Source organism: Anarhichas minor, unplaced genomic scaffold (genome assembly GCF_050575085.1).
Source record: "Anarhichas minor isolate MPS153535 unplaced genomic scaffold, ASM5057508v1 ptg000004l, whole genome shotgun sequence".
NCBI lineage: Eukaryota > Metazoa > Chordata > Actinopteri > Perciformes > Anarhichadidae > Anarhichas > Anarhichas minor.
The window spans coordinates 9,368,483-9,394,600 of record NW_027466450.1 but is presented as its reverse complement, the minus strand read 5'-3'; the positions used below and the strand labels follow the sequence as shown (position 1 = coordinate 9,394,600).

Below are 26,118 nucleotides of genomic sequence, written 5' to 3'. Positions count from 1 at the left end.
ACAATAAAGAAAAGATAATAGTGTTGCATTGAGTTGGACTTATAAATATTTTTAGTTTTTTCCGAAATAACTCTTCAAATGCGGTTCAGTTAACCTTTACCTTCTGAACCAATGGCAGCCAGTCCATTAGTAGCGCTTGCTGTAGAGCGGAGCTGTTCTGACAGATCACTGATCTCCACAACTCGATCTTTATGCTTTCTGTGTTTAAGAGCCACTCAAAGGGACCCAAGAGATCTTCACATTGTGTAGGCTCAGACAGAATCTAGTAAAACAGAAGCAAAACGCACAAACTCATGAGTGTTTGTTACCTTAATTATTTTACATACAATCATCAAAAACCTCAAACATGTCATGCCCTGAAATGTGCGTTTCCCAAAATGAAAACACAGAAAATCAAATCGTCACAAGTCAAGGTACAAATCCTGTCAGCGGATCATTAGTGAGTAAATTATGGCAGACAGTTGTTCATTGTCATGAGGGAATTCTTGCACAATGTTTCATAATAAAGCTTTCAATAATGCTTGGTCGCTCAACATGCCCTTTACAAAACAACAATTGAGCCAGTATAGTTAACTAGAATTTAGTTATGTTGATTTTTGTTTTAGCAGTTTTAGCCCTCTTTTCTTGTTTCATAACTATGGTAAGTACTATAGTTTGGAAACTGCTTCAACCTGTCTTCCAACCCGTCTGATTGATTGTGCTAGTGCCCAAACCTGCTGTCTATGTCTTGCTGCCAGCCCACATCTGAGCCATGACAGTAAGCTGTTGTGAAACTATGATGCATGAAACCACAAAAGGTTTTAACATGAGGTAATCGTTGTATAAGAGATTACTATGAAAATGATTTTTTTTCAGTTGGAATACCACAAGCATACCTTTGGAATCATTTCGATAATTTCCATCACATTGTCCAGGACGTGATCAATCCAAACGCTTGCCTCAGACTGGTTTGTCAGCAACGTTAGAAAAGTCATTTGGAGTCGATCAGCATCTTTCAGGACACTGAGCATCATATCTGCAAACCAGGGTTTGTATAGAACACAAATATATATAACAAAGACAGAGCTACAGTTATATTCTGTGATATGCCATGAAACAAAAGTACATTTTCAACACAATTTAAAAAAGAAATCCACCTTCGGACACTGTTATGTCACCACTTATCACACAATTTCTGTTGAACATTACATCCCAGGGAGGTTTTTTTTTTGTAATAAAGTGATATCATTTTCCTTTGTGTGTGCGTATCCATTTCCGTATAATAACTCCTCTAGTCCTACTTTGATTCAAGATGTTTCATCAGTCCCCTGAGAAAGGCTGTGAACTTGTTCCATTCACCACGGGGTCACACTTTACACAAACTCCCGGTAGAGAAAACAATGACTGTGGCAGTATGTGACAAAAAAGAAAGTCATACTACACTGAACGTAATATCTCCTGTGAATGTGTTCATTTTTAGATTTTGTCTTTCTACTCGTGCTCTTTCGTTGTAAGGGCTGATACCGAAAAGTTTTCTGTCAAAATCTATTTTATTTTGACAGGAAAAAAATGTTTGAAGGAATAACAAAGCTCTTTTTAATAGTTTTGAAAAGGCAAACTTTTTCACTGAGGCTTCAATGTGAGCAGGATGTGTTGTAGTCTTACCTTCAACAGTATCAAGGGCTAGTGTTGCTGACTTCATGGAATGAAAGCCAGTTTGGAGGATGCTCTGGACAACCAGATCCAGCTCTGGCACAAGTTTTATAATCTCCAACACCACTTGACCAACCCCTAAAAACCTGCAAAAGTACAAGGCCAGACTCAAAATACCGTACAAACTGTTCAGATTAAAGTGGACGATGGACTTTGTGTATAGTTCTCTGATATTTAGCATGATGTGAGGAAGGAGAACTTTGACTTAAGAAAAAAAAGGTTAGGCTAATTTCAGATGGTGAGGTTGAGAAAGACAAACAGGTAAGAGACAACACAAGGTGGTTTCCAATTTGTTCTTTCCAAGTATAACATATTAAATAAGAAGTATCGGTATTAAAAAAATACATCTCTGAAGTGATTACCCAGCTAACTTTGCTGTTTCTAAACAAAAATAAGAACCTGCCTACCAATAAACCTTTCAACTCCTTCCACATGTCTGAATATTTGTATGACATTCAGAAAGCCTGTTCAGGTGCTTCAAATGAATGTTTAGTTTTCGCAGCATTTAAAAATGGCAATGTACGGTACTGTACTTACAGCTCCTCATCAACGTTTTGTGGTTGTGTAACTACGCTACGCCGGGTCCTCGTGATGCCGGAGCCTCCTTGTCCTCCTGGGTATACACCTCCCATCACACTGTGCAGGAGCCCTTTGGCGAAGGACAGATCATGTGGAGCAACATTCTTACTCCATACCAGGAGAGCCTGGAAATAATATAGATTACATATGGGAGGAGAAGGTTTGCAAAATCAAAATCATTTTAGCAAAATCCAACGTGTACAATAACTCCCGTCTCTTTCTGTCTGCCTCTGAACAATAATCTCTACATATTCACATTTTGATTGGACTTGTTATATTTATGTTTCTCGACTGTTGCAGGGCTTTCTTTTTATCTTATATTTTCTCTTACTATGTTTATTGTCATGCACCAAAATAAAAAGGCTAATTCCTCGCATGTGAAAACCTGCTTAGTAATTAACCTGGTTCTGATACGCCAGCATTAGATTGCTGATTGATGTCCGGCTGGCTGTTTGACCGAGTTCACAGAGTGACGACAGTGTTAGCTAACAGCTTCTGATTGGGAATTATCTCATCAAAACAGATCGTCCATACTGGCAGTGCTAATTGGATGTCTTTAAGGCTTCTTTTCCCCAGGTGCGATCTGGGAGTCGCAGTTGCTTGTTGCTATGGCCAGCAGCTTTCTTTTGCAGCCATAGACTAATCATTCGGCGCTCTCTGAATCTAATTAGAAGTGAAGGTGGCCCTGGAGAATGCAAATTAAGAGCAAGGACAGAAGTACGCAGACAAGATACATGAAAGAAAGTATGAGTGAGACTGTAAGAAGACAAATGGCACCCACACGCGTCAAGAAGGTGACTCATTTCTGATGTCTGCGATTCTCGCTCTTGATAACATAACATTCATATCATTCTAACATACCTGCTTTGCCACCTTATCAGGGCTGATCCAGCCCAGGAGCATGCCCACTGTCCCTGTACTGCACGCTGCTGTTAACCACAATGGCTTACTGCTGTTGCCACACAAGTGCAAATGCACCGTGTCTCTGTCCAATGTTAGGCCGATAGCCTGGAGAAGGGAAGAGAATCACAGTAAATAGAATGAAAGTGTGCTCAAAAAGTAGTGACTCATCTATGGAATAATTATTACCACAAATAGTCACACAGTAGTCAAACCAGTGTTTAATCAATTTCATAGCTTTTGAAAATACACTTAGAATATATATGCAGGTAACACTCTCATATTGGTCCTTTAAATATGAAGCTACTGCAAAAAGATTGTAAGCTTAGCTTAGCATTAAGGCTGGAAACAAGCTAATTCAGCCTGGCTCTGTCCAAAGGTGCAAAAAAATTGAGAGGGTTGGGTTTTTGTTACCTTTAAGCAGTAGTTTCTAGCTAGCAGTTTCTCTCTGTTTCTAGTCTTTATGCTGAAGGCGTGAGAGTGGTATCGCTCCTCTCATCTAACTCTTGATGAGAAAGTAAATGAGAGCGATTCCCAAAATGTTGAGCTATTCTTTTATATTACAATTGTCAGTTCAACTTGACTTCCCTGTCTCAAATCTCAAATGTAAAAACAAATGTGGCACAATAGCCACATTTGCTCTGCCAGCATGTGGTGTCAACCCACATCAGCATGTGGTGTCAACCCACATGCTGGCAGAGTGGGTTGAAACCGGGTTGAAACCAGTTTGGCAACCCTGAAGATAGAGCTGCTGCGCTTTTACTTTAAGCCTTGATATTTACAATGTGTGATATGAAATTACACAAATCTAATTTAGGCAAGGCATCTAATAAAGATTGGTATCATTTTTTTGGTTACCACCTTTTATTTTCATAGCGTGGCATGCCGTGTTTTGTCTATTTTTTGATGACAGTCAACACGTACCTTGTCCAGTGGTATTTTGACCTCTTGTAGAACACGTTTTACCATTTCACTTAGTGAATCGTTCTGCAACGTGACAACCTCTCCCAGGGAAATGGACACATCTAAGCACAATCAAATCACGGGGTCAGATGTTACATTCCAATGGCATTGTGGCTTCCAGCAACATGACTTTATGCCTTTATTGTGATTCAGCATTTTAAGAAATGATACTGTAACATTAGGGTATATTAAGTAGCCTTATCAGTGGTGAATGTATCTACATATTTATAAAAATATAAATCTAATATACATTATAGCCAATAAATAAATAAAAACCACTGGCTGATGTATGGTATGGTTCAGTACAGCTGATGGAAAGTCACCTTTGCCAGGCCAGTTTTGAGCATAGTGGATCAGGTTGATGCCTCCAGCGAGGAGTGGATGCACCGCAGAAAGTGAGGCACCGGCTTCAGGGATAATGCTCTGGATGACATGCAAAGCACTAGAGAGACCACGGGGTGAAAAACATTTAGACAGAATCTGCAGCAAACATTTGACAAACACAAACTGTTCTTTAGAACTGTGTTCTAAATCCTTAAGTCTCAGATATTGTGGGTTGCAAACAGGGCTGGACCTGGTGTTTATTTATTTCTAACCTGGAATGTATTTGTACCAAAACAGCCAATAGCGTATGTGTTTCACATATAAATGTTTAAACCATAATATGAAACTAAAAGTTCTGTCTCGCAGCTCTTTAAAGTCAGGTAATTCACTGCACGCAATCACTTAAAACTATTCATTAGGAAATTCTGAACCAATAGAATATGAAGCAAACAGTAAAGTTGAATACAGGATTTACAAGCTGTTTAAATGAGCCATGCTAACTGATAGACAACGTGCCGAGGCCTTTATCAAATATTTAGTATAACACAGCATACTTATACTACCTTCATATGTTTTTTTTCTCTTCTAAACCTACTAAATAAATAAACACCTGTATAGAGCTTTCCCTTCATTCATTTTTTTAATTTCTCCATCATTGAAAGTACATCACCCCTGTATGTTGGTGAGTAGGCCCTCCGCGCCGGCCAGCACATGGTCCTCAGAACTGGAAGAGAAGAGCCGGGGAATAGCTAGAAGGTTTTCCCACAGTGAGGTCTGATTTTGCAGCTGATCGAAGACCAACACCGCAGCCCCAGCCAGCGTCATCATCTCATCTGGTTTTGTCACCATCAGATCCGTCAGTATCTGACAAGCAGAGGGGATTTCAGAGTCAACAAAACAAACGTGACTGCACCAGTTTGAACTTAGCATCGTCCCACTGTCCTGATAAAAAACTAGCTGATAAATGCATGCAAAACAAACAGAAACACACACCTGGTTGAGTGTGTTGAGCGAGACCTCCAACACGGTGTTGTTGGACTTGCAGAAAGTGACCGCAGCATGGGAGAGGGAGTTGGCCGATGTTGTGTTTACCATGGGCAGCGTCATTTTGCAGATGGCTGTCTTCAACAGGTTTGCTGACTCCAGCATTTTGTTCAAGGTCTGCGAGATTACAGTTATGCATTAAATGATGGCATTCATGCAAAGGGTAAATCTGTAAACTATTATTAGATTACAACTCTAATTCACATCACATTGTTTACATTTCCATTATCAACTGTATCAAGGAATTGTTAAAGAAATCAATACACCATATACCAAAGTATTCACTATTCACATCCACTCTAATAACTTACATAGAATACTTCTTTTTATCCCATATTGCTGTTGGTGTTGTCATTTTAGAAGGCTTTGATGAGTGGCTTGAATACTCGGGATTAAATTGAATTATAACTGTACTAGTCCCAGAATCTTTATTGGCTACTGCGTCTATAACACCTTCCCAATTCTGCTACAGCATAATGTCCCACCGCAGAGGAAGTTGAGAATTTGAAATCCTCAATGTCCTTCCATAGTGTCACGTATAAAAGAGGAAATAAAATAAAAAGGAAATTTGAATTTTAAATAAGCCTTCTGGCCTTTCGTAAAAGCATTTTTTTTTTTTTTGCCAGAGAATAAGGGATTGTCTGCTCGTAACAATGACCGATTCAGAAGACACCAAACAAGGGTTCAATTCTATGGGACTTGATTAAGTAAGAAGGCTGTTCCTTATTCTCCGCAGTTTCGTTTTTCCCATTACAATACCCACCTGATTTCCCAGGAGAGTGGTATTCATGGCGTTCATGAGAGAGGCATTATTCAAGCTTCCTTGGTTAGATGAACCTTTAATACAAGAACACACTGTTGAAAAGCTGGCTGAATGTCAGTTACAGTAATGCCTAATATCACCTTATAATGCAAACATGAGAAGGGGCTGAAGTAAACAAAGTCCAATTTTTGGGTGCCAGTGTCAGAAAAGTGTGCCTAAACTTAAATGGGGCTCCTTGGCACAAAAATAAAATGAAGTACCCATACCCAAAAGGCTGGTCAAGGCCTTAATCAGTGCTGCAGGATCCTTTCTGGCGTCTTTGGGGAGAGCAAAGTTCAGATCTATCCCCTGAATCAGTAAGTTTGACCTGTAATACAGAATCAAAGGGATCAGAGGAGGCAATATAAAAATGCTTAACAAAATATATTATGTGATTTTAAACAGCATTCTCTCTGCCAGGATTTTTCCATAGAGGGTAGGTGGGGTGGAGATTTGTGTAATCCATCCTTCATCAGAAGGTTGAGGGTTGAACAAACAGGTTTTCTACCCGACATCATCTTTTAAGCATCTGGAATTCATAGTGAGCTAGTTAACACTTGATCTACAACATAGTAGACAGGTTTCCATAAATAGAGGTGCCTGTAGTTCCCTTACGTTTATGCAGCTCCAAGTGTCTACAGGTTTGTTTTAGAGGAAAATACAGTACAAAAAAAAAAGAAAAGTTATCAGTCATCTACTACTTAATAGTAGATAAAAGAAGAAAATAGCTATTCTAAAAAATATGTTAATTTATATTCAGTTTTTTGACTTCCCTTCCACCACAAGAGAATGTCTGTTGTTGGTACATTTCCATGGTCACGCTCACTAATCATCTCATGTGATTCTGCTATGGTGAGGCGTGTCCCTCCTTTGTGACTCAATAGTCCTCTGCACACACTTTTTCATATAAATCATATGACACCAATAGAGCCATTCACTCTTTACGATGTTGACTTATAATTAAGCAGTATAGATATTATAAATAAATATAATAAAATATGATCAATATTTGTTTTTTCAGCAGTACCGGTCAGATAATAGATCGTGTACAATATGTGCAGCTGAATGCGAGTACCTTGCATCCCTTGAGGTTTTCATAGTTGACTTTAATGCAGCTGGGTCCACAAAGCCTGATTTGTTTTGACAGTTGCTGTCTGTGTTGCACATGAGTGTCTGCAGGAAAGGGAAGAAGCCTGTGCTGGGCAGGTTTCGGGGTCTCACAAAACCTGGAGGAGACAATATTAAAGTTGTTGTTGCAGTGAGGATGCTTGAAAACATCACCTCCATTAGGAATTGTTTCAAAATCCCAGAAGACCATGTTCTTAATTATGTCCATTTGGCAAACAAAAGTATTTCATTGGAACTACTTGAAGTGAGTTACAGGTAAAAAAAATACAAGCCTAAATATTACATTCAAGTCAAGGTCGTATCATTAACTATATGTATGGGCTGGGAAAATATCATAAACACTACTTAAACTGTTCAACAACAATGTTACCAAGAGGTTGAAAGGGAAACTCGTGCACCAAAATACACTGAACATTTGTGCATTTTCTTGTAGCTCAAATGTCCGTATGAATTGTTCCAATTTGTAAATAAATACTCGCCTAACCCGCTCCTTCTGTTCCGCTCTCGTATTTCGGTAACCCTCCCTCCCAACTTTCACTTTAGCACATGCCTCTAAATACAACAAGGACCATCTAATGGAAAATAGTTATTGTACATTTTCTGTAATGATCACAAGGAATGATTTATTAGCACTAAATAGTTCTGTGTGTGTTTGTAATTCGCAACACTACTACTACCTGATTCAAGACTACTGCTGGTCATTCCACAGAATATTATCGACCAAAGAAAAGTGAACAAACGAAAGTGGAAGGGGTTAACTGGTTACAATTAATACCAGAATTGAGGAAGGTATTCCTTATTACATTGTTAATTTTACCGAGGTTGTATGTAATGCAAAAACTATACACTTCATCACTCTTGGCAGGTGCATTAAATGCCGATGCGGTTATGAAATATATTTTTTTTGAGATTTCAGCCAATTTGCTTAAGAACCAGACTTCCTGGTAAGTGAAAGGCTCGTGGTGTGTTGCAGTCTCTGCCTCTCCTTACGTCTACAACCAAATACTTAACTCCCATCTGTTCTTGTAGATGGCGACACAAAGGCAGACATATGTATTTAACGTTCCCTCTTTAAACACCTTTACCCACACTGCAGCTAAATCAATGTCCTCTCAGTCAACTGCATTTACAAAAGTAAAGGAATACAAACACCATGTCAACAGTGTGGGGATAGGCTCTGATCTGAAGAACTATTCATGTTTCAGTTGGAATTTTCAATTGTATACTTTGATTGTGAAACTGGAATGTCTGAGTGTCTAGCGGCAATTCTTTATGATGCCAAACAAAAACCCCCATTAACACAATACGTCCAGTCATATTGTGTTAATGCAAACTTAAGCCTATTGGATCTTTCCGTTTCGCTTGCCAGATTTGTTTGTTTTTTCAGATTTTGCTTTACTCATTATGAAAAGGAAGTTTCAAGTTAAATATATCATCAGACTCATTTAATGACATGATTCAAATGTTTTTAAGTCAGCCAAGACATCTTTACTATAATATAGTGCCAGGGTAGCTTAGGGGCTAATTAGGATAGTCAGGGCTGTGACTGATTTAAGGTGGTTGTTGAGATCTTTATTCCGGTTGCTTGCAGTTTCTTTAGTTTGTAAAGCATCAACAATTTGCAATTGATGGCATAATAGAAAGACTATTGACATTGGATACTTACATGTCTCTTTTGTTATTGGAGGGAAGCTTTTGCGGGCCACACCAATGATTATGAAGAGGATCAGAGGCCAGAGGATCAGAGTCACGGACCATAGCTATAACACAAGATATCATAATCAATGTATGAAGAGTGTATATAAATGATATGTACTTTATGAGTATCCCATGCTTCAATATTTCTGAAATTTGGAGGATCCCGTCAGTACAGGTGCTGTTGTATATGAAATGTAGTTATTCTTTATGGAATTCAAATTATAGTAGTTGCACTTTAAAGTCACTTACTGGTCGTCTGATGACTGCCAGCCAATTCTTCCAGAGAAGAAGTTTCAGCTGCCGGAAGAAGACCATCTCTACTGATGGCCTACTGGAGGCTAAAATGAAGACAAAATATATAAGAAGGATCCATCTATCCGTCAATAAGCTACATATATACTGCTGTGTATAAGCATGGTTCCATTATATATAATGTATATAGTTCAGATTTTAAGTTATTTTTTAAGCCAGCTGCTAAGAAAGAAAGTGTGATCAAAAGCTCCAGAACAACTGAGTAGACCTTGTGATAAGATTCATTTGTTAACTGTAGCCTTTGTATAGGCCTACAGGGTAAATAACGTTTTTTTACAGTAGTCTAATAATCCAGATATAACAGATACATATCTACTGCCATAACCTAGAGATAGAACATAAAGAACGAAATTATCAAATTATTACTGACATTAATCGTATTTAACTAGCGGTGGCAAAGTTTGAAAGCTCATCACGAATCCACACAAAGTTACGTCTGAATGACAAAAAGATGACTTCATTCTGGATCGAATAATAAAAGATACAAATGAACCATTTAACCCACCTGGTTTCGTCTGTCCTCTTAACTGGTCAAATGGTTTGTTGTCTGAGCATTATGCCCTTTCCATTAACGTCAGTCGGGTTATGGGAGTAAACAGATTCGATTCACGCTCACAAACAAAAACAGAATCACGCAGGAGTACCTGCAAAGGACAAATTAACCACGGCCTTTCCGCTCTCTGTTCCTTGACTTTATGGGAATCGCAACACCTGTGCGCGACAACTTAAATCTGCGAGGAAGGGCGTGTGCTCTGGGTGCAACCTGCCTGCTCGAGACAAAGGAGGAGCGCCGCACTCCTGGGAGCAGCTGCAGGTGTACAATGCACCGGTGCCGGGAGGGAGGGAAACGCTTTGACGGGGGAACAGACTTCGACGCAGCACCTGTTAGCAGGAACGGGATGTGACAGGAATGATACACGTTTATATTAGGATTACACTAAATAAAGACTCATTATGAGGGTTTTTCACATAGTGGTTAAGATTACCAGTCGTGTTAAAAGGTTTTAAAACAGGCATGCACAAATACATGTTTGTTCTACAAGGGAGAGCATCAACTTAAAGGGGACCGGGCAACGCCAAGCGTCACATTACACAGTCAATTACCCAGGTTTGGAAGATGTGGTTGTGGAGGGTTTAAAAAAAATCACATGGGGATTCAACAGAAAGAAAGTAAAAACAATGCATATTCATCTTATGACTATGTTGAGAGGACAAAGACAAAATAAATCCAAGTTATGCCAACAGAAAAATTGTAATGTAACAAACAAAAGCATATGATTATAAAGAGTCAAGAATACTAAATAACTAAATTTATACATTTACACAAAACTAGAGGAGAGGGGGGAAGATTTCAGCCAGTAAAACCAGCTCTTCGTGCAACAGAAGCGTGGTTGTCATTGTCTCCCTCACTCTCCCTCTCATATCCTGTGTGAGTGCAGGCCTTCATAAATACCACTGTTGATACAAACAATGCTGAATGACGTGACATTTTCCATTTAGAGTGGAGCCTGGACTTCCTGACAGAGCAAGAACTTTCACCGACAAAAGACACAAGTAAGTAAATTCCTTTTATGACAGTAACCTCTGCCTGTTGGGTTAAGTAGATTCGTTCCATTATCAGACACTTTGGCAAAACAAAAGACGCTTCTGGGTTGGACCAAACAAAAGCATAGATGACATATGACACTGTTGTATTGTTAAGCATCAATTCCAATATCAAAGTTGTCCTACTGGTTTTCCATCTTGATAAGAAAAGGTGTGGGAGCTGCTGGTCAGCATGAAGCAGTGCGAGCCTCTGACACAGGGGGAAACAATTAAGACTGCAGAAGCTGGTCTACAGTCGGGAATAGAATTCCAACATGGCTCTGAAAAGATGTTGCGTTTTTTAGGATTAAATTGTGGTTTTCACAGGACTAGAGGAGGACCTAACAAATGTAAAAGGATACCTACCTTGTATTACGCTCACCTCTATTGCACAAATTTAGCGTACAAAGACAAACCGAGCGATATCAGAAATCTCTGCTGCTGTTCTAATGACTACATCTTAATGTTGAATCTGGGGTTGACATTATATAGAAGGCCCATATATTTAAACTGCCTTAAGCAGCACTTTTGTTTTGTACTTGTTTAGTGAGTGTAGCCTACACATGATCAATAACACTCCCATTACTGGGAATTATACATTTCAGAGAATATTTCAATGAGATGGATATACATAGTCAGAATGTATTTAAATGATCTCATATTCGATTTTCTCCTATTTTTAAAAAGATGCTCTTTGGTGGTACAGGGATTCTGAGTAAGTACAAACGTGACTATAGATATAACCTCGTACGCAATGAAGTTTCCACATCATTTCTGAACTTCAGATGTTTACTTAATCAGGTTAAGATCAAGAGATATAGAGATATAAAAATATAGAACAGCAAACTAACTTTGTTTTCATGTTCACAAATTTGTAGCCAAGTATAAACTGTTCTGTGAAAACCTTTTTATTCAACATCAAAACTACACAACTACTGTACAAAGCAAGTCCTGAGACGATGCCCCTTTCCAGACAGATTTGAATCAAAATGCGGGCATCCTCAGGAATGGAAAAACAAAAAAGAGCGTGTTGTAACAGAACAGCGTCATTGCTGGCTAGTGTTGACCAGACCCAGTGGCTCCTCCGTGGCACCTCAAATCCCTTCAATGGTAGTGTCATTAGCAATAACACTATTATGGTCACATAAAAAGAGAAGAGGCTGAAAGAATTGAGCACCATCAAAGGTCACCATGATATTGTTATTCATGGTGATACTTTTCCCACATCAGCAGTATTGTAATGTAATCAAATGAAGCTATTGTTAACACTGGCACTGCATACACATATGAAATAAGAGGAGCGTTATTTCACACAAACACTGATTGGTGGAAGCACAAGCATAAGGGACCTCTTTTTAACAAATTGTTAGCTGCTTTCTGTCTGGTTCTCTATCTTAAAAAGTCCCCGGTGGAGTTTATTTTACCACTAGTGGCACTGATTGATTAGTGTTTGTATGCAAAGGCGCAAGGGCACACATGCAAGTGCACTAGAGTGAGGTGACGCAACACACTTACGCTAATCCACTGATCGACAGTCAGCGACAACAACTTGCTGAGAAACTAAATAATGTGCTTTAAAAAGACAGTGAAGAAGAAGAATGCTAGCATGCTAACATGAATGAAAATATTGAAGGGAAATGCATTCACGAGTTATTTAGACCGAACAGTTACACACTTACACTTGTGGTAAGAAACACAGGAAACAACTTTACTTTTTTACAAGAAAACTCCACAGGGTACCTTTAATTAAAGATGCATTGTCGTCATACTATGGTCCTGATCTCAGAATGCTCCTTCATACTTATGTTGTGCTATCTTTGAAAAACCAAGTTGTATATATATATATATAAAAAAAAATAAAAGTGCTAAATTTCAAATTCGGAGCAAATCTATGATTGAAGGATTTCCTCCACACAGCCATCAACATGGCGACAACTCAGCCAGCGGCTAGAAGCTAACGGGGCTAACAGCAAGAACCGTGCAAACAACAGAAACAGTGCTGACGGAGACAACAGCGTTAACCTGGGGGTGTGTGCGGTGTTATCAGTGGTAACCACTGTATGAGCACAGTGCAGATCGGTGGGCACACTGGTTCACATGCACGAACATGCACGTGAGTCTGAACCGGCTACATAAACAAAGCACAGAGAAGCTCGGAATATATTGACCTCATTCCCTTCTCAGAACGCCATTACACCACTGTATCTTTTAATGACAAATTGTTGTTTGCTGCTATACAGTGCTCTGAATTTCAAATTTAGCACTTTTAAAGTTTAGATGCTCAACACCTTTGAATCTCACGAAATGATGAAATGAGAATTCTGCCATATAACGTTTTTGCTGCCGTCATTATAAAGACACTTTTCTCACCAGTGGTGCTGGTAATAAATATAAGACATTTTGTAAAATACCAGGCTGTCATGTAAGATCCACATTCAACATACAACCCAAAAAACTATTTGCAGATTTACTTGTTGAACATTACAGTAATACATGTTGGGCAGCCTTGTCTTGGCCTTTTTGAGCATACGGTTCAGTCACAGTGGTCACTACAGACCTGATTGCACAACTAAGTAAAAAATACACCATAAAACAGTTCAAATATGTTGTATACTGTATTCCATACAAATATATGTCACTTTTAACACTGCTTTCGGCACTTGCGTGTGTCAGGAAAGGGATTGGTCACATCAAAAAACTATTTTCCAGTGTGTGGGCTGTTCACATTCTTTCTCAGTGTCCCCACAGAAACGATTGTATGTAGCTTTGGGGTCAAAACCCAAGATCTCCCTCTCTTCATGGATCCGAAAAGAGAAGGTGGACACCGATGTTCCTATGAAGAATCTGAAAAATAAATAAATGAAGAAATGAAAAAAAAGCAAACAGTGATGCAACAGATACCAGGTACCTTGGAAAATCACATGAGCATGACACATGATGACACATGGAAGTTTTTTTAACTTTATGTCACGGAGCAGCATTTCTTCCATGCTTTGGTATAATAATAACAGGGTGTGAGTTATCTGGTGTTCAAAGTTTCCAAATAGGCCAAGGGGTAAAATGCAATGACTGGTATAATTGCTCAATAATTACTTTTGATTATTTAAATAAAATTCATCATCAACACATAGACTTCCAGTATCAAATCTGCACATTTAAATGATTAGCTTCATAAAAACTAACCCTAACCCACTAGTGTGACTAACTTTTTTCAGAACAAATTTCTGAAGGTTGAATTATTTTCTGATACCAGTTAGCTGATTAATAAACTGTCATGTCAAACATAGTAAACTGCTATCTTCATCATCATGTAATGAATACATGTAAAAAAAAACACGACAACTAGTTTACCTTGCATGGGCACATATCCACTGGTCAATGATGGCCACCCCTCCATCTTTAAAGAGCTCCAGGTTCTCCCTGGACGGCTCAAACCGCAACATGTCTGGCAACAACCCTTTCAGCTCCCGTAATTCTACAAAATGACAAAGATTAAACAGGATTCTAAAAGCATGACTGTGATTTTATTGTATATAAAGCATTATTATTAGCATTATAATACACATAATTATTTTGTTATTGTGTCGATGTTTTGACAAGAAAACTTTTTCCCCAATTTAAAAACATCATCATCACAGAATACAGTATATTGTCCTTTTAAATAATAAAAAAATAGTCCTTCAATCATTCAAATGTACAATAAACCGTAAACTGTCTCTGAATGTGTCGGTATGTCATTACCTTCCTCATCTGCATCTGTCGCAACAAACACACTGTCGAGTTTATGCTTCTTCATCAAGCTGCGCATTCTTTTCACTGCCCCCTTAAGGCTTGGTACATCCTCCCTGTGACCCCAGATGAAGTCTTTCCTGCGCAGGTGGACCCCCAGATATGGACCACCTTTAGCTGATCCTAGCTTGGCCTGAGGAGAAAATAAAGACACAACACACCCCCGTTTAATTACTGCTTAAAACGTGATCATCAAAAGGCTGAAATTTGGAAAAATGTCAATCTATAAAAATTGCAAAGTCAAGGAATTCAGACTCAAATAGCGCACACAGATAAACAAACAGGTATTGAGAAGTAAAGGGTGTGATTGACTGATCTGATTTGGTGACATGATTGGCGGGTCTTAAATGACGCACTCGCATGGTGAATACTGGATAGTCTACTGTACATTTCCACAGCCATAATCATGCCACACTCGGATACACTGACTCACTTTCATGCGAGTCCAATCCTCACTGTAAATGGTTTGGTCTCTGTCATCTGTAGAGTTCAGGTACTTGTCTCTGAAGTCGTCTCCTATGAGTCTCAGGTGTTTGGCAAAAACCATGCTGCGGCGGGTCTACGTCAAACACAGACAGTTGCAGAGACTCCCACCGTCAGGTTATGGAAGAAATATCAGCAAAAATATGCCATCTAATACCTACACCAACATTACTAAACATGTGTGATATTAGGCCCATTAATTGACTTACTTCCCAGTAATCCTTTCCAGCATAGTGATCATGGAGAAGTGTCTCTGCTCGGTCAAGCATGACTGATCTGCGAAACAGCGCAGCACAAACAAGCTTATCCATGACGGTATCATCAAGATCAAAGAGGAGTTCAATCTGTAAGCAATACCCGATTAGATAACAATGACGTCAGATCACATTTCAGCTATTTACAAAGAGAAGAATAGAAGGCTCCGCCCCACAGAACAAAAGAAAGAATCATTATGATGTATCGCCCGCAGGCACATTTTACCGGGCATTGCTGCTTAACAAATGTCAATACGCTGTGCATGTGTGTGTATATTGTATGCGTTTTATATCAGCATGTTGCTCTGTAGACTCACGTCACTGTGATGTTTTTCTGAAGAACCGGGGCCATGATGGAGGCATGGCCTTGGGCTGATATACACGTTACGTTTCGAGCTCTCGTCTCCTCGTAGCCCCAAAACCAGCCCCTTGGAAACACAACGAGGAAAAATGCAGACAGTTGGTGACGGATGGAGAGGGGAGAGAGAAAGACGATAGAGATGGATATCATTAATACGGAAATACTGTGAATGTGATCCATCACTGTCTGAGGAGGGTCTACTAAGTTATGAGTAATTACAATTCATTTTCTTTGGCATTTAGGCTCAATAAATCTCTTGTGTAGAAACAAATAAACAATAAAAAATCCTCCTACAAAGGAAGGCAAGACAGAAAACATCCGTGTCATCACAACTAGGATGGTTTAAGATCTCTCTGGTCTCTGGAGTCAAACTCAAACTATTTCTACATGCAGCTACCACATGAACTCTGCACCCTTACTTACTTTTCACTGTGCTATAAGAATGTAACACATTATATTGCATCGCTACTGCAAATGAGAATAAATTGTGTTCGACAGTGTTTATCTTTTCATACTTTGTGTTTTAAATTGTGGGCTTCGGTGCATTTTTTGTTTTTTTTACCTGTAGTAACCCTGTTTATCTTTGGAGTACATCAACTTGTCAATGCACGGCCGCTCATCAACTTTTTCCTCCCATTTCCCATCGGTCCATCCCTCAGCGTAGTTTTGCAGCACCAGAACCTGGTCTATAAATGGGCCTCCATTTTCTAGATCCGAGGGAAGAAAAAATACTGAGCTCTCTGTTTTAACAGCTGATTTAAAAAGTGGTCGCTGTGCATTTAAAAAAAAGAACAATTAGTATTGATTTAAAAAAGGTTTCAAATGCACTTGTAGTCTGGGTCACCAAGAGGAAAAGCTCACCAGCGATGAATTCCTCATACTCAACGACGGGCACGTTGGCCTGCAGGCTAGTGAGGCTGAAGAACTCCCCCCACGGGATGCGAATCTGGTGGACGTTGGAGCTCTGCCAGTGGTAGAGACGACCCCACGGGGGCAGCACCAATACCCAGTCGTCCCCCTCCTTCCTCAAAGTCTTCACCAGGGAGGCCATGCGGATATAGACATCTCGCCGCAGATTGAAACCCTCCGGGGGGTTCACGTCATACAAAAGGTACCTGAGATAATACAAGAGGACATGGGATCTTTTGAAAAAGCTTTGGAGGGATTACAAAGCAGCATCAAGCTCTCTGGTCAGAGAAGAGTGAAGGCTATGAAACCTAGCACATTCAGTAATAAAGCAACCTTGAGACAATTTAAAATGGATGATGATAAGATAATAACAAAAGCAGGGCTTTATTTGTCATAGCTGATAACTTGATTACTCTAGTACCTTTGGAAAGCCATGATTTAAAGCTTTTAAGAAATCTATTCCTTCTAACTTATGGTTTAAATATATAGGCAGTATATGTGGTTTAAATAGCCTCGTCTTATCCAGGCAGTTCACATCCTGTGCCGACATTTAAGAGGTGGTTTGTTGATGGACCTGGATAATGAAAACTGTCTGACAAGAAATCTAACATATTCTATATGTGCCAAGACATGACATACAGAGATGTCAAAGAGGAGAGAGAAGCATCAGAATTATATTTATAGTTGTATTATGTTGTAAATGGTTAAAGTAATGCCATGGTCAATGTATTTATTTTCTATTTATGTGGTCTCATTTACTGCTGTTTTGTTTCATTTTTTGTCATCAGCACAATTACATTGTATCCTTATTCCAGGTGTTGACTTATAGTGAAAAACATGAATAGGGCAAATTATTGGCAGTAAAATGTTGGTAATACACATTTTTAAACCTTGAAAGCACCATCATTCGGAGTCAGTTCTTATGGGGAGACTGCTGCAAGCAAGCATGGCAACCCCCCTTACATGTACATTAACAAACCACGTTATCCCACTGTTACTCCTACGCTGTAAGGGACGGGAAAAAAAGGAGATTCTGGTGCTTCTTAACGAACCATTTATACTCCGAAATTCAATACAACACAATGCTATCTTGCAAATTGTATTAAGAGACAGTTCTACTCAAAGTGTGTGGTCCTAATACGCAATACATCATTTAACTGACATATTTTAGCATGGAGTCAGGTACCGTTACGCCTTTACCCCTCGTCAAGGCTGCAGGCCTTATCGACACAAGTGGCCGAGCCTGGCAAACGGGATTAGAAAGTGAAGACATATAGCTTTAACAGTTTAAGCGTGTAATATTAAGCTGTAACGTCCACATACACACGACCATCCCACCGTTAGCATAAGGTCATTCTGCTAGCTAACAGTGACATGTATACTCACCGTAGATCCCTTGCGGCACCGATAGGTACGGTAGCCGTGTGGCTTGCACTGAACACATTGTCGGCGTTTGCTGTTTCAAATGCTGCAAACGCGACGAAAATCGACAAATAAAACGCAGTAAACGAATAGATTGAAGCAATGCATACAACTGGTATATGCACTGCTCTGTGCGCCATATTTCCTCAGAGCCACGCACTTCCGGAAGGGTGGAAAAGCGTCTGTACAGTTGCCGAGCAACCAGGAGGGACGCGCATGCTAAAATAAATGTAAAAGCGAATACATTTTAATCAAACAACCCAGATAGATGTTCACGAGTTTATTAGCTTATTAGCTTAAAAACCATCAAGAGACTAAATTAAATTAATTAATGAAAATGAATACATTATTACAATGTTAACAGGCTTTTTTTCACAGACAGCATTATGACATGTCACAGTAGAATTTTAGCAGCTTTGGTTTTTAGGGTTCTGCTATGTGCATGCTGGCTAACCGTCGTCACATGAACACAAAACAGTCCAAGCTTCGCCAAAACATCTGCAATGATCCCATGTGACCTGAATAAAAAAGGATACTTGATACAGATTCGGTCATTCTACATGTTGAGGTACAAGTCTGCTCCCTAGCTGTGGCTGAGAACACATCACTAGATGTTGTCCTGGTCGTATGTCACTCCCAGTTGTCTTCTGGCCTCATCTATAAGGTCTGCTAACAGACTGGAGCAATGAGCTATTTCTTTTGACTGAGCTTCAGCTTTATTTAACAATTAGCCTACTGTTAACATGAACAGTAACTTGTATTAGTATATTAAAATTGTGTGTTAACTGTGTTATTTGGTCATGTGCATGCCATTACCTTAATGGTGCCTTTGGTCCCAGTGATAACCGCATCACAGGTCAGCATCGTGGTGATTGAACAAGTGCACAGGGCCAGTCTATTTCCTGAGAACTTTAGGACCAAAACTGCTGTTCCATCAACACCTGGACAAAAGACGTAGTGAGATCTTTTATAAATCTGTATATAAAAAAACTCCAGATTCTATGTTAGAGTAGGTATCAGGGTTTTCGAGAAGATTCTTGCTTGGAAAGTTGACTTCCTTGAGACAATTACCTGTGTCTAAGCAATGCCCTGTTGCTTGGATGGACTCGGGCCTGTCGCCATTAAAAACCATGAGTACAAACTGCAGACAGTAGATGCCCAGGTCCAACAGTGCCCCCCCCCTCCCAGCTTCCTCTCAGCCAAGCGAGGAATGTGGGTGAGTGCAGCCCCCAGATCAGCCCTCACCATCTGAACATCACCCACTTCACCCTGGTCCAGCAGTCTCCTCACTTCTCGGGATACAGGAAAGAAACGTGTCCAAACTGCCTAAACGGAGAAATGGAATGGTTCAAACAGGTGAATGTAATTTTGGTTTTAAAATATATATATTTAGTCACCTCCATGAGAAAGACACTGTTGTCTTCAGCTGCAGTGATGAGTTCCTGCACTTCCTTTGAATTCATGGCCAGAGGCTTCTCAATCAGCACATTCTTTCTGGATTTCATGAAGAGCTTGCCAGTATTCAGGTGGGTGAGGATGGATGGTGCCGATGTACACCACATCTAGACAGAAGGGGAAAGAGTCTATGTAACACTTAATCAATCCAAGTAGGGAATGTACACACATTGGAGCTGGTTGAGTTTCAGTGACTGGCCTAAAATAACTTCAGCTAAGAAGAATTAGTTGATTCTATTTCTACCAAACATTATGCCATACGGTGACAGAAGAACCCACCGATGTCTGGATCTTTCGCCAACTCATCATAACTTCCATATGCTCGAGGGACATTGTGCTTTTTGGCAAATTCGTTGGCACGCTGCAGGTCCCTCGCTGCGACAGCCACTATCTGAGGGAGAACACACGTCGTTTTAGTAATGCAGCATTTATGTACAGTCATTTAAATACTCAATGCTTATTTAGCAAAATACAAATATAAATGAAAATGTGAGCAGAATTCTGTTGATGAATGGAATGCAGGCGCAACCATAATTTAACGCTTGAGTAAAGCAATAAACCTGGAGAGATAATTTCAGTTATTACCCAGTACACTTCTGTACTCCATGCTCATAAAAATATACTGGGTGTGGTGTTGCAACATAACAATGTTTAATTGCTGTGAGAAGTTAATGAAATGAGCATCTACAAATGTCCTCTTCCTTGTATATTGAGTGCTTTGCTCAAGGGCACCTCTGTGGTGGCAGAGAGGGGCCACACTTTGAAGTTAGATTAATGGGAACAGTATTTAACAGTATTTTTCTACGTATGTATGTAATTTATTAATTTCCACTATTCTGAGGCTAACCCATTGATATACTAAGAGTGCGTCCACAGTTTAAGGGGAGTTATTTATTTCCTCTGTGACGTAATGTGCTCGCAAGGAACACGAGACAAATGTACACATTTTCCACTTTATGCAACATAGCCGTTTAACGTAACATTAGCTGAAATATACTTTAAGTGTTACCTCGTGGTCTTCGGGGTTCAGGGTCCGTAGCGCAACCGAGAAGTCATGACTAATTTTGCCTGCACTGCATATTCCCCAGCGTGTTGCCATTGCAAGTTGGCAAGCATTGATAAACAAGCTCCTCCACTAGGGAAGGCCTCCACACTATGGATATATGACTTACTATTGGCTCACTTCCTCTGCAGTGCAGCTATTCACAATCGCCACTAGGAGCTGCTAAAGGATAAACAAAACAAACCAATACACTGACTCCAATACAGTTAATGTCAAATGGTTCATCTGTATGGAGAATTAAATGACCCCAACTTGTACTACTCTGGAGTTCAGGAGTTCAGATGCTGTGCAGTGATTTACTTAATGGTTTCATCATGTTGGTTATTTGCTGGTGTCTCAGCCACTATAGAATGTTTGCATGCGAACAAAGCTGACGCCAAAAACAAAGTACGCTGGCCTGGTTTCAGAGTCTGGAGTCAAAATGTACTCACAGAAATAAACTATTTTTTCAGACATAATCTGACACCTAAACACGTGCAACCACACACATATAGACAGGGGACCGTCCATACCAGGGGAGGGCAATTATTTTTCCCCAAGGGGCCACATGAGAAACAGGGACTGGAGGGCTGGATCAATAGACTGAACTCAATCCTGCTCTATATTATTCCACCTCTTTATGAAAAGCAGTAAATTGTATAGTTTTGATAAGCTGCGAGTGGCAAGAGTAAATATTATGATCAGTGGTGGAATGTAACTAAGTATATTTGCTTAAGTACTGAACTTATGTACAAATTCAAGGTATTTTACTTGAGTATTTCCATTTTGTTAAACTTCGACTCCACTACATCTCAGAGGGAAATATTGAACTTTTATCTCAACTACATTTGTCTGGCAGCTTTAATTACTAGTTACTTTAAACATTATCATTTTTCAAACCCTTCCCAACTACCCAAACTGAACAACAGTGTATAAATAAGTTAACATGAGCTCCACCTGATATATCTGGAGCAGGAACAATGATCCAAACAAATATACATATGTAATATCTATCATTTTAAAATATATTTTTATAGTCAATGCTTAAAAATATGTCAAAGACAAAACTTTTGACATTGCTTTGCTCAGTTTTCCAATCCCAATGAGGAGGTTGCATAAAGATATTGGGTATATAATATTACACCAACATACAGAATAGAGATCTGAGTGAGTTATGTTTGATCTTACCATGTTGATGTGTTCCAACACAAATAACTTAAGCATCGACCCAACTGTTGCTCAACACTGTAGCCTATGTGGTACCAAAAACATTCAATGGATTTTGTAGACGTGAACTATGAAACGAATAAGATGATCATTTTCATCATGAAAATATTCATAAAAATGCTTTATGACAGAATGACAAAGTAAAAAATAAATAAACAGACAATATGTTTTGGGGAAAGATTTATTGTGAAACCACACAGGTTTCTAACTTTTACAGACCAGGTTATTGAATCATGTTCTGTCTTTTTGATAAAACAAATGAATAAAAGAGCTTTAAATAAACACAAAAGCGGTCAAAAGCCAATTTGATGGTACAACGAAGGAACCTTACAGGTAGGTCAATTTTTGATTAAAAAAAAAGGTAAATAAAAAAAAGAAAGAAAATGTCTTAATTTAAAAAGAAACATGCAAAATGTGTTATATTTCTTAAATATTGTCTATGTAACAAACAGACACATTTTTTTTCCCCCTGAAAAAAGTTGGCAAATGCCAGCTAAACCCGTCTAATATTCCTCTCCTTCCTCATCCTCGTCAAAGGAGTCGATCCCAACCTCTTCATAATCCTTCTCCAGGGCAGCCATATCTTCTCTGGCCTCTGAGAACTCTCCCTCCTCCATGCCCTCCCCAACATACCAGTGGACAAAGGCTCTCTTGGCGTACATGAGGTCAAACTTGTGGTCGAGACGGGCCCAGGCCTCAGCGATGGCTGTGGTGTTGCTCAGCATGCACACAGCCCTCTGCACCTTGGCCAGGTCTCCTCCAGGAACCGCCGTTGGAGGCTGATAGTTGATGCCCACCTTGAAGCCCGTGGGGCACCAGTCCACAAACTGGATGCTGCGTTTGGTCTTGATGGCAGCAATGGCGGTGTTGACATCTTTGGGCACCACATCACCACGATACAGCAGACAGCAGGCCATGTATTTACCGTGACGAGGATCACACTTCACCATCTGGTTGGCTGGCTCAAAGCAAGCATTGGTGATGTCGGCAACAGACAGCTGCTCATGGAAGGCTTTCTCCGCAGAGATGACTGGAGCATAGGTGGCCAGAGGGAAGTGGATGCGAGGGTAAGGCACCAAGTTGGTCTGGAACTCTGTCAGGTCAACATTCAGGGCTCCATCAAAGCGAAGCGAGGCCGTGATTGAAGACACAATCTGGCTGATGAGCCTGTTCAGGTTGGTGTATGATGGGCGATCAATATCAAGGTTCCTGCGGCAGATGTCGTAGATGGCCTCGTTGTCCACCATGAAGGCACAGTCGGAGTGCTCCAGCGTGGTGTGGGTGGTCAGGATGGCGTTGTACGGTTCCACTACTGCGGTGGAGACCTGGGGGGCCGGGTAGACGGCAAACTCCAGCTTCGACTTTTTGCCAAAGTCAACAGAAAGTCTCTCCATCAGCAGGGAGGTGAAACCTGAGCCAGTGCCTCCACCAAAGGAATGGAAGATGAGGAAACCTTGAAGACCTGTGCACTGATCAGCCTACAACAGAGAAACAGTTACAAAGACTGGAAAAGACAGTATTACAAAGCAAAGCATTGCTTTACACTGACGTAAATGATCATAAAGAAAAGAAAATCAATATTTTGCAATTGTCACACTCTGCTGTCTTGCAAACACACAGCTCACATGATGACAAAACAACTTGGCATTGGCCGGTTTACTGACACAATATCTAGTGAGGTAGACACGCAATGGAGTTGTGATCTCCCATCAAACAGTTGCGCTTACAGTTTAAAGATTGTTGAGACCGTTTCAAAAAAATGAGTTAAAGCGATTGAGAATAAACGTATAAACGAATAAACATGGCGAAAGAAAACTAGTGCAGAGTGAGGTCTGAGTGCAAGTTTGAGTGCAGGTTCTGACTGCTTTCAGCAAATATGAGCTGACAACTGTATGGAGCTCTGTTAAAGGGCAAAGCCAGTGTGAATAAAAAATGTAAAAAATGCTTAAGTTTCTTACCAGTTTGCGGATTCTATCTAGGACAGAGTCAATGGTCTCTTTGCCGATGGTGTAGTGTCCACGGGCGTAGTTGTTGGCTGCATCTTCCTTGCCTGAGATCAGCTGTTCCGGGTGGAATAGTTGACGGTACGTTCCTGTGCGCACCTCATCTGGGAAATTCAAAGACAAAAGTTGAGGATAGACGGTGCTATTAGGTGATAATGTTTTCACAGACTCACAAAATGTCCCTGGTTTGGTTAGAGATATGAAAAGGTAAAATAAGTAAAACACAACTTCATCCTCAGAACATAGTTCAACATAACCTCTGTGCTGTGTAGGCTATTGACAACTGGAGGGACAATGTTATTGGAGATATGATGGATGATTAGATTAACTTCTCTCAATTTTCACATGAAACCTTTTAGTCTTTCTATGGTGTTGCATTGCACTTATCTGTGCCACAAAGTGAAATACCACCATCTAAAAAATATAACATATAAACATCATACCAATACTGACCAATGACCGTTGGTTCCAGGTCAACAAAGATGGCCCTGGGGACGTACTTCCCAGCCCCAGTCTCACTGAAGAAGGTAGTGAAGGAGTCGTCGTGGCCTCCCACGGCCTTGCGGTCGGGCATCTGGCCGTCCGGCTGGATGCCGTGTTCCAGACAGTAGAGCTCCCAGCAGGTGTTCCCCATCTGGACACCAGCCTGGCCTACGTGCACAGAGATGCATTCACGCTGGACGAGAAGAAGAGGAGAAGTTAAAAAAAGGAGGCAGTGAAAAGGAGAGAGGGGAAATACAGAAGGAAGATAAAGTGGCAATGCAGGGAAGGGCAAAGATTGCATACTCTTCGGAACTGTGTTGTCCTTTTCCATTGAGCTAAGAGTTTTAAACATTGTTCATTATATTCTGCTTTGAATGGCAAATAGTACCATAATACCATTTTACAAATTAAGCTACAGTTGCAGCAATCCAAAAGAGTCAGTTAGAAAGTCAGCCACTAGGTGGAAGCAAAGAGATATATGGGGGAAAGAAAGTTATAGTGGAAAGAACGAGCAAAACAGATTCGCTGCAGCTGTCACTGGGTTTCATGTGACCGTCTGTGAGCAAGGCTCACAAGCAGAAATGGGGGTCGAGTCCAGAGAGCAACTGCTGTTAACATTCATACTACGAAGCTGTATGAATGAATAATTAATCTAAAGTAAAAGGCACCATATATTTTGTATTCTCCAAAGTCTTAGTGGGTGATATGGATCACAGATCGAAGTTACAGATGCTGAGGTCTGGAAAACGCTGCTAAAATTTAAAAATGTTCAAATTAACAATATAAACCAGAGAAAAATCAATCAAACCTGTGCATTCAAAGAGATGCAAATAGGCATCGTGAAACCTTCCTAAAACCTTATTCCACTCCATGCAACAGTGAAAACCGTCGACATACTCTATGTCCCCACTTTGCTTCAAGTCAAGCTGCCATTTTCATCCTTTCCCTGACGTTCCCCTTCTCAATGATCACACAGATAAGGGAAGTTGCTGGTGGGTGAGGGGGCTGGGGGGCTAATTTTAGAGTCTTAGAAATCTCACTAAATCCATGTTGATCAACAAGGATTTTGTACTCAATACTTCCTCACCAGAAGCTTTCCAAAGCAAAGGTGACCCTCTCCACACTGGACCGGGGTTTCCGCGTTAGCAGAGCTCTGTGCAGCAGCTATTTTAGGTTCCTCATACTAACCTGACACCAAGCAGCAAAGGCCGACTGCTTAGGTAAACACAGACTGGCAGTCCCCAAAATACTGGTCACTGCCAGGTTGAATTTTACACCTAATCTGCTCAAAGTTAGCTGCAATGTGAAAACAAATTCTTTCATTTTAAAGTTTAAAATTAATAAATGTAAAGGCTACATGTGTTTTCTGTCAAAATGAATGCTGGGACAGTATTTTTCATCAGCACACATAAGTAACAGTAAATAATTGAAGAGAAAGTAGTCTCAAGCTTATCCTGTCAGGGTGTGTCTGTAGACGACATAAACAAAAGGCATGTCTTGACTCCACATGAACTTGCGATTCCAGTTTTGCTGAAGACTAAAACTAATGAAACAAATAAAGACACTACATATAGATATAGAGAGCACGAGAGAAAGACGAAAAGTCAACAGGAAAAGAGAGCAATCAATTTGGTAAAAGCTTTCTCAGCTCAGCAGACACGAGA

General features: G+C 40.1%; 3 protein-coding genes and 1 pseudogene across 4 annotated transcripts in view; all 4 read right to left on the bottom strand.

Moving 5' to 3' along the window:
* abca12 (ATP-binding cassette, sub-family A (ABC1), member 12) overlaps positions 1-9,445 on the bottom strand; it is a 57,726-nt gene extending 48,281 nt beyond the window's left edge. The window contains exons 1-14 of the mRNA XM_076112046.1: positions 9,380-9,445; positions 9,099-9,192; positions 7,380-7,530; positions 6,532-6,632; positions 6,266-6,339; positions 5,452-5,619; positions 5,129-5,322; positions 4,458-4,576; positions 4,096-4,196; positions 3,133-3,279; positions 2,230-2,396; positions 1,645-1,778; positions 876-1,015; positions 101-262 (exon numbers count right to left, since the gene is read on the bottom strand). Coding sequence (XP_075968161.1) covers positions 101-262; positions 876-1,015; positions 1,645-1,778; positions 2,230-2,396; positions 3,133-3,279; positions 4,096-4,196; positions 4,458-4,576; positions 5,129-5,322; positions 5,452-5,619; positions 6,266-6,339; positions 6,532-6,632; positions 7,380-7,530; positions 9,099-9,192; positions 9,380-9,445 — 1,818 coding nt within the window. The remainder of the gene's footprint in view (positions 1-100; positions 263-875; positions 1,016-1,644; positions 1,779-2,229; positions 2,397-3,132; positions 3,280-4,095; positions 4,197-4,457; positions 4,577-5,128; positions 5,323-5,451; positions 5,620-6,265; positions 6,340-6,531; positions 6,633-7,379; positions 7,531-9,098; positions 9,193-9,379) is intronic.
* Positions 9,446-11,913: 2,468 nt separating this feature from the next.
* Positions 11,914-19,169, bottom strand: pofut2 (protein O-fucosyltransferase 2). Of its 2 annotated transcripts, none has more exons than XM_076108779.1 (9): positions 19,061-19,169; positions 16,775-17,028; positions 16,476-16,620; positions 15,870-15,980; positions 15,508-15,574; positions 15,249-15,374; positions 14,768-14,948; positions 14,378-14,501; positions 11,914-13,870 (listed from the first exon to the last, which is right to left on the bottom strand). In XM_076108779.1, exons 1-9 carry the CDS (start codon positions 19,093-19,095, stop codon positions 13,717-13,719), a joined length of 1,197 nt encoding a protein of 398 aa, XP_075964894.1. In that variant the 5' UTR covers positions 19,096-19,169; the 3' UTR covers positions 11,914-13,716. The 2 variants fall into 2 exon arrangements, with proteins under 2 accessions (XP_075964894.1, XP_075964893.1); XM_076108778.1 differs by lacking the exon at positions 19,061-19,169 and adding an exon at positions 18,209-18,385.
* Positions 18,852-20,876, bottom strand: LOC142969057 (trans-1,2-dihydrobenzene-1,2-diol dehydrogenase-like; annotated as a pseudogene).
* Positions 20,877-22,198: 1,322 nt separating this feature from the next.
* Positions 22,199-24,620, bottom strand: LOC142969014 (tubulin alpha chain-like). Its single transcript, XM_076108777.1, has 3 exons — positions 24,425-24,620; positions 23,927-24,075; positions 22,199-23,446 (listed from the first exon to the last, which is right to left on the bottom strand). Exons 1-3 carry the CDS (start codon positions 24,603-24,605, stop codon positions 22,472-22,474), a joined length of 1,305 nt encoding a protein of 434 aa, XP_075964892.1. The 5' UTR covers positions 24,606-24,620; the 3' UTR covers positions 22,199-22,471.
* Positions 24,621-26,118: the final 1,498 nt, after the last annotated feature.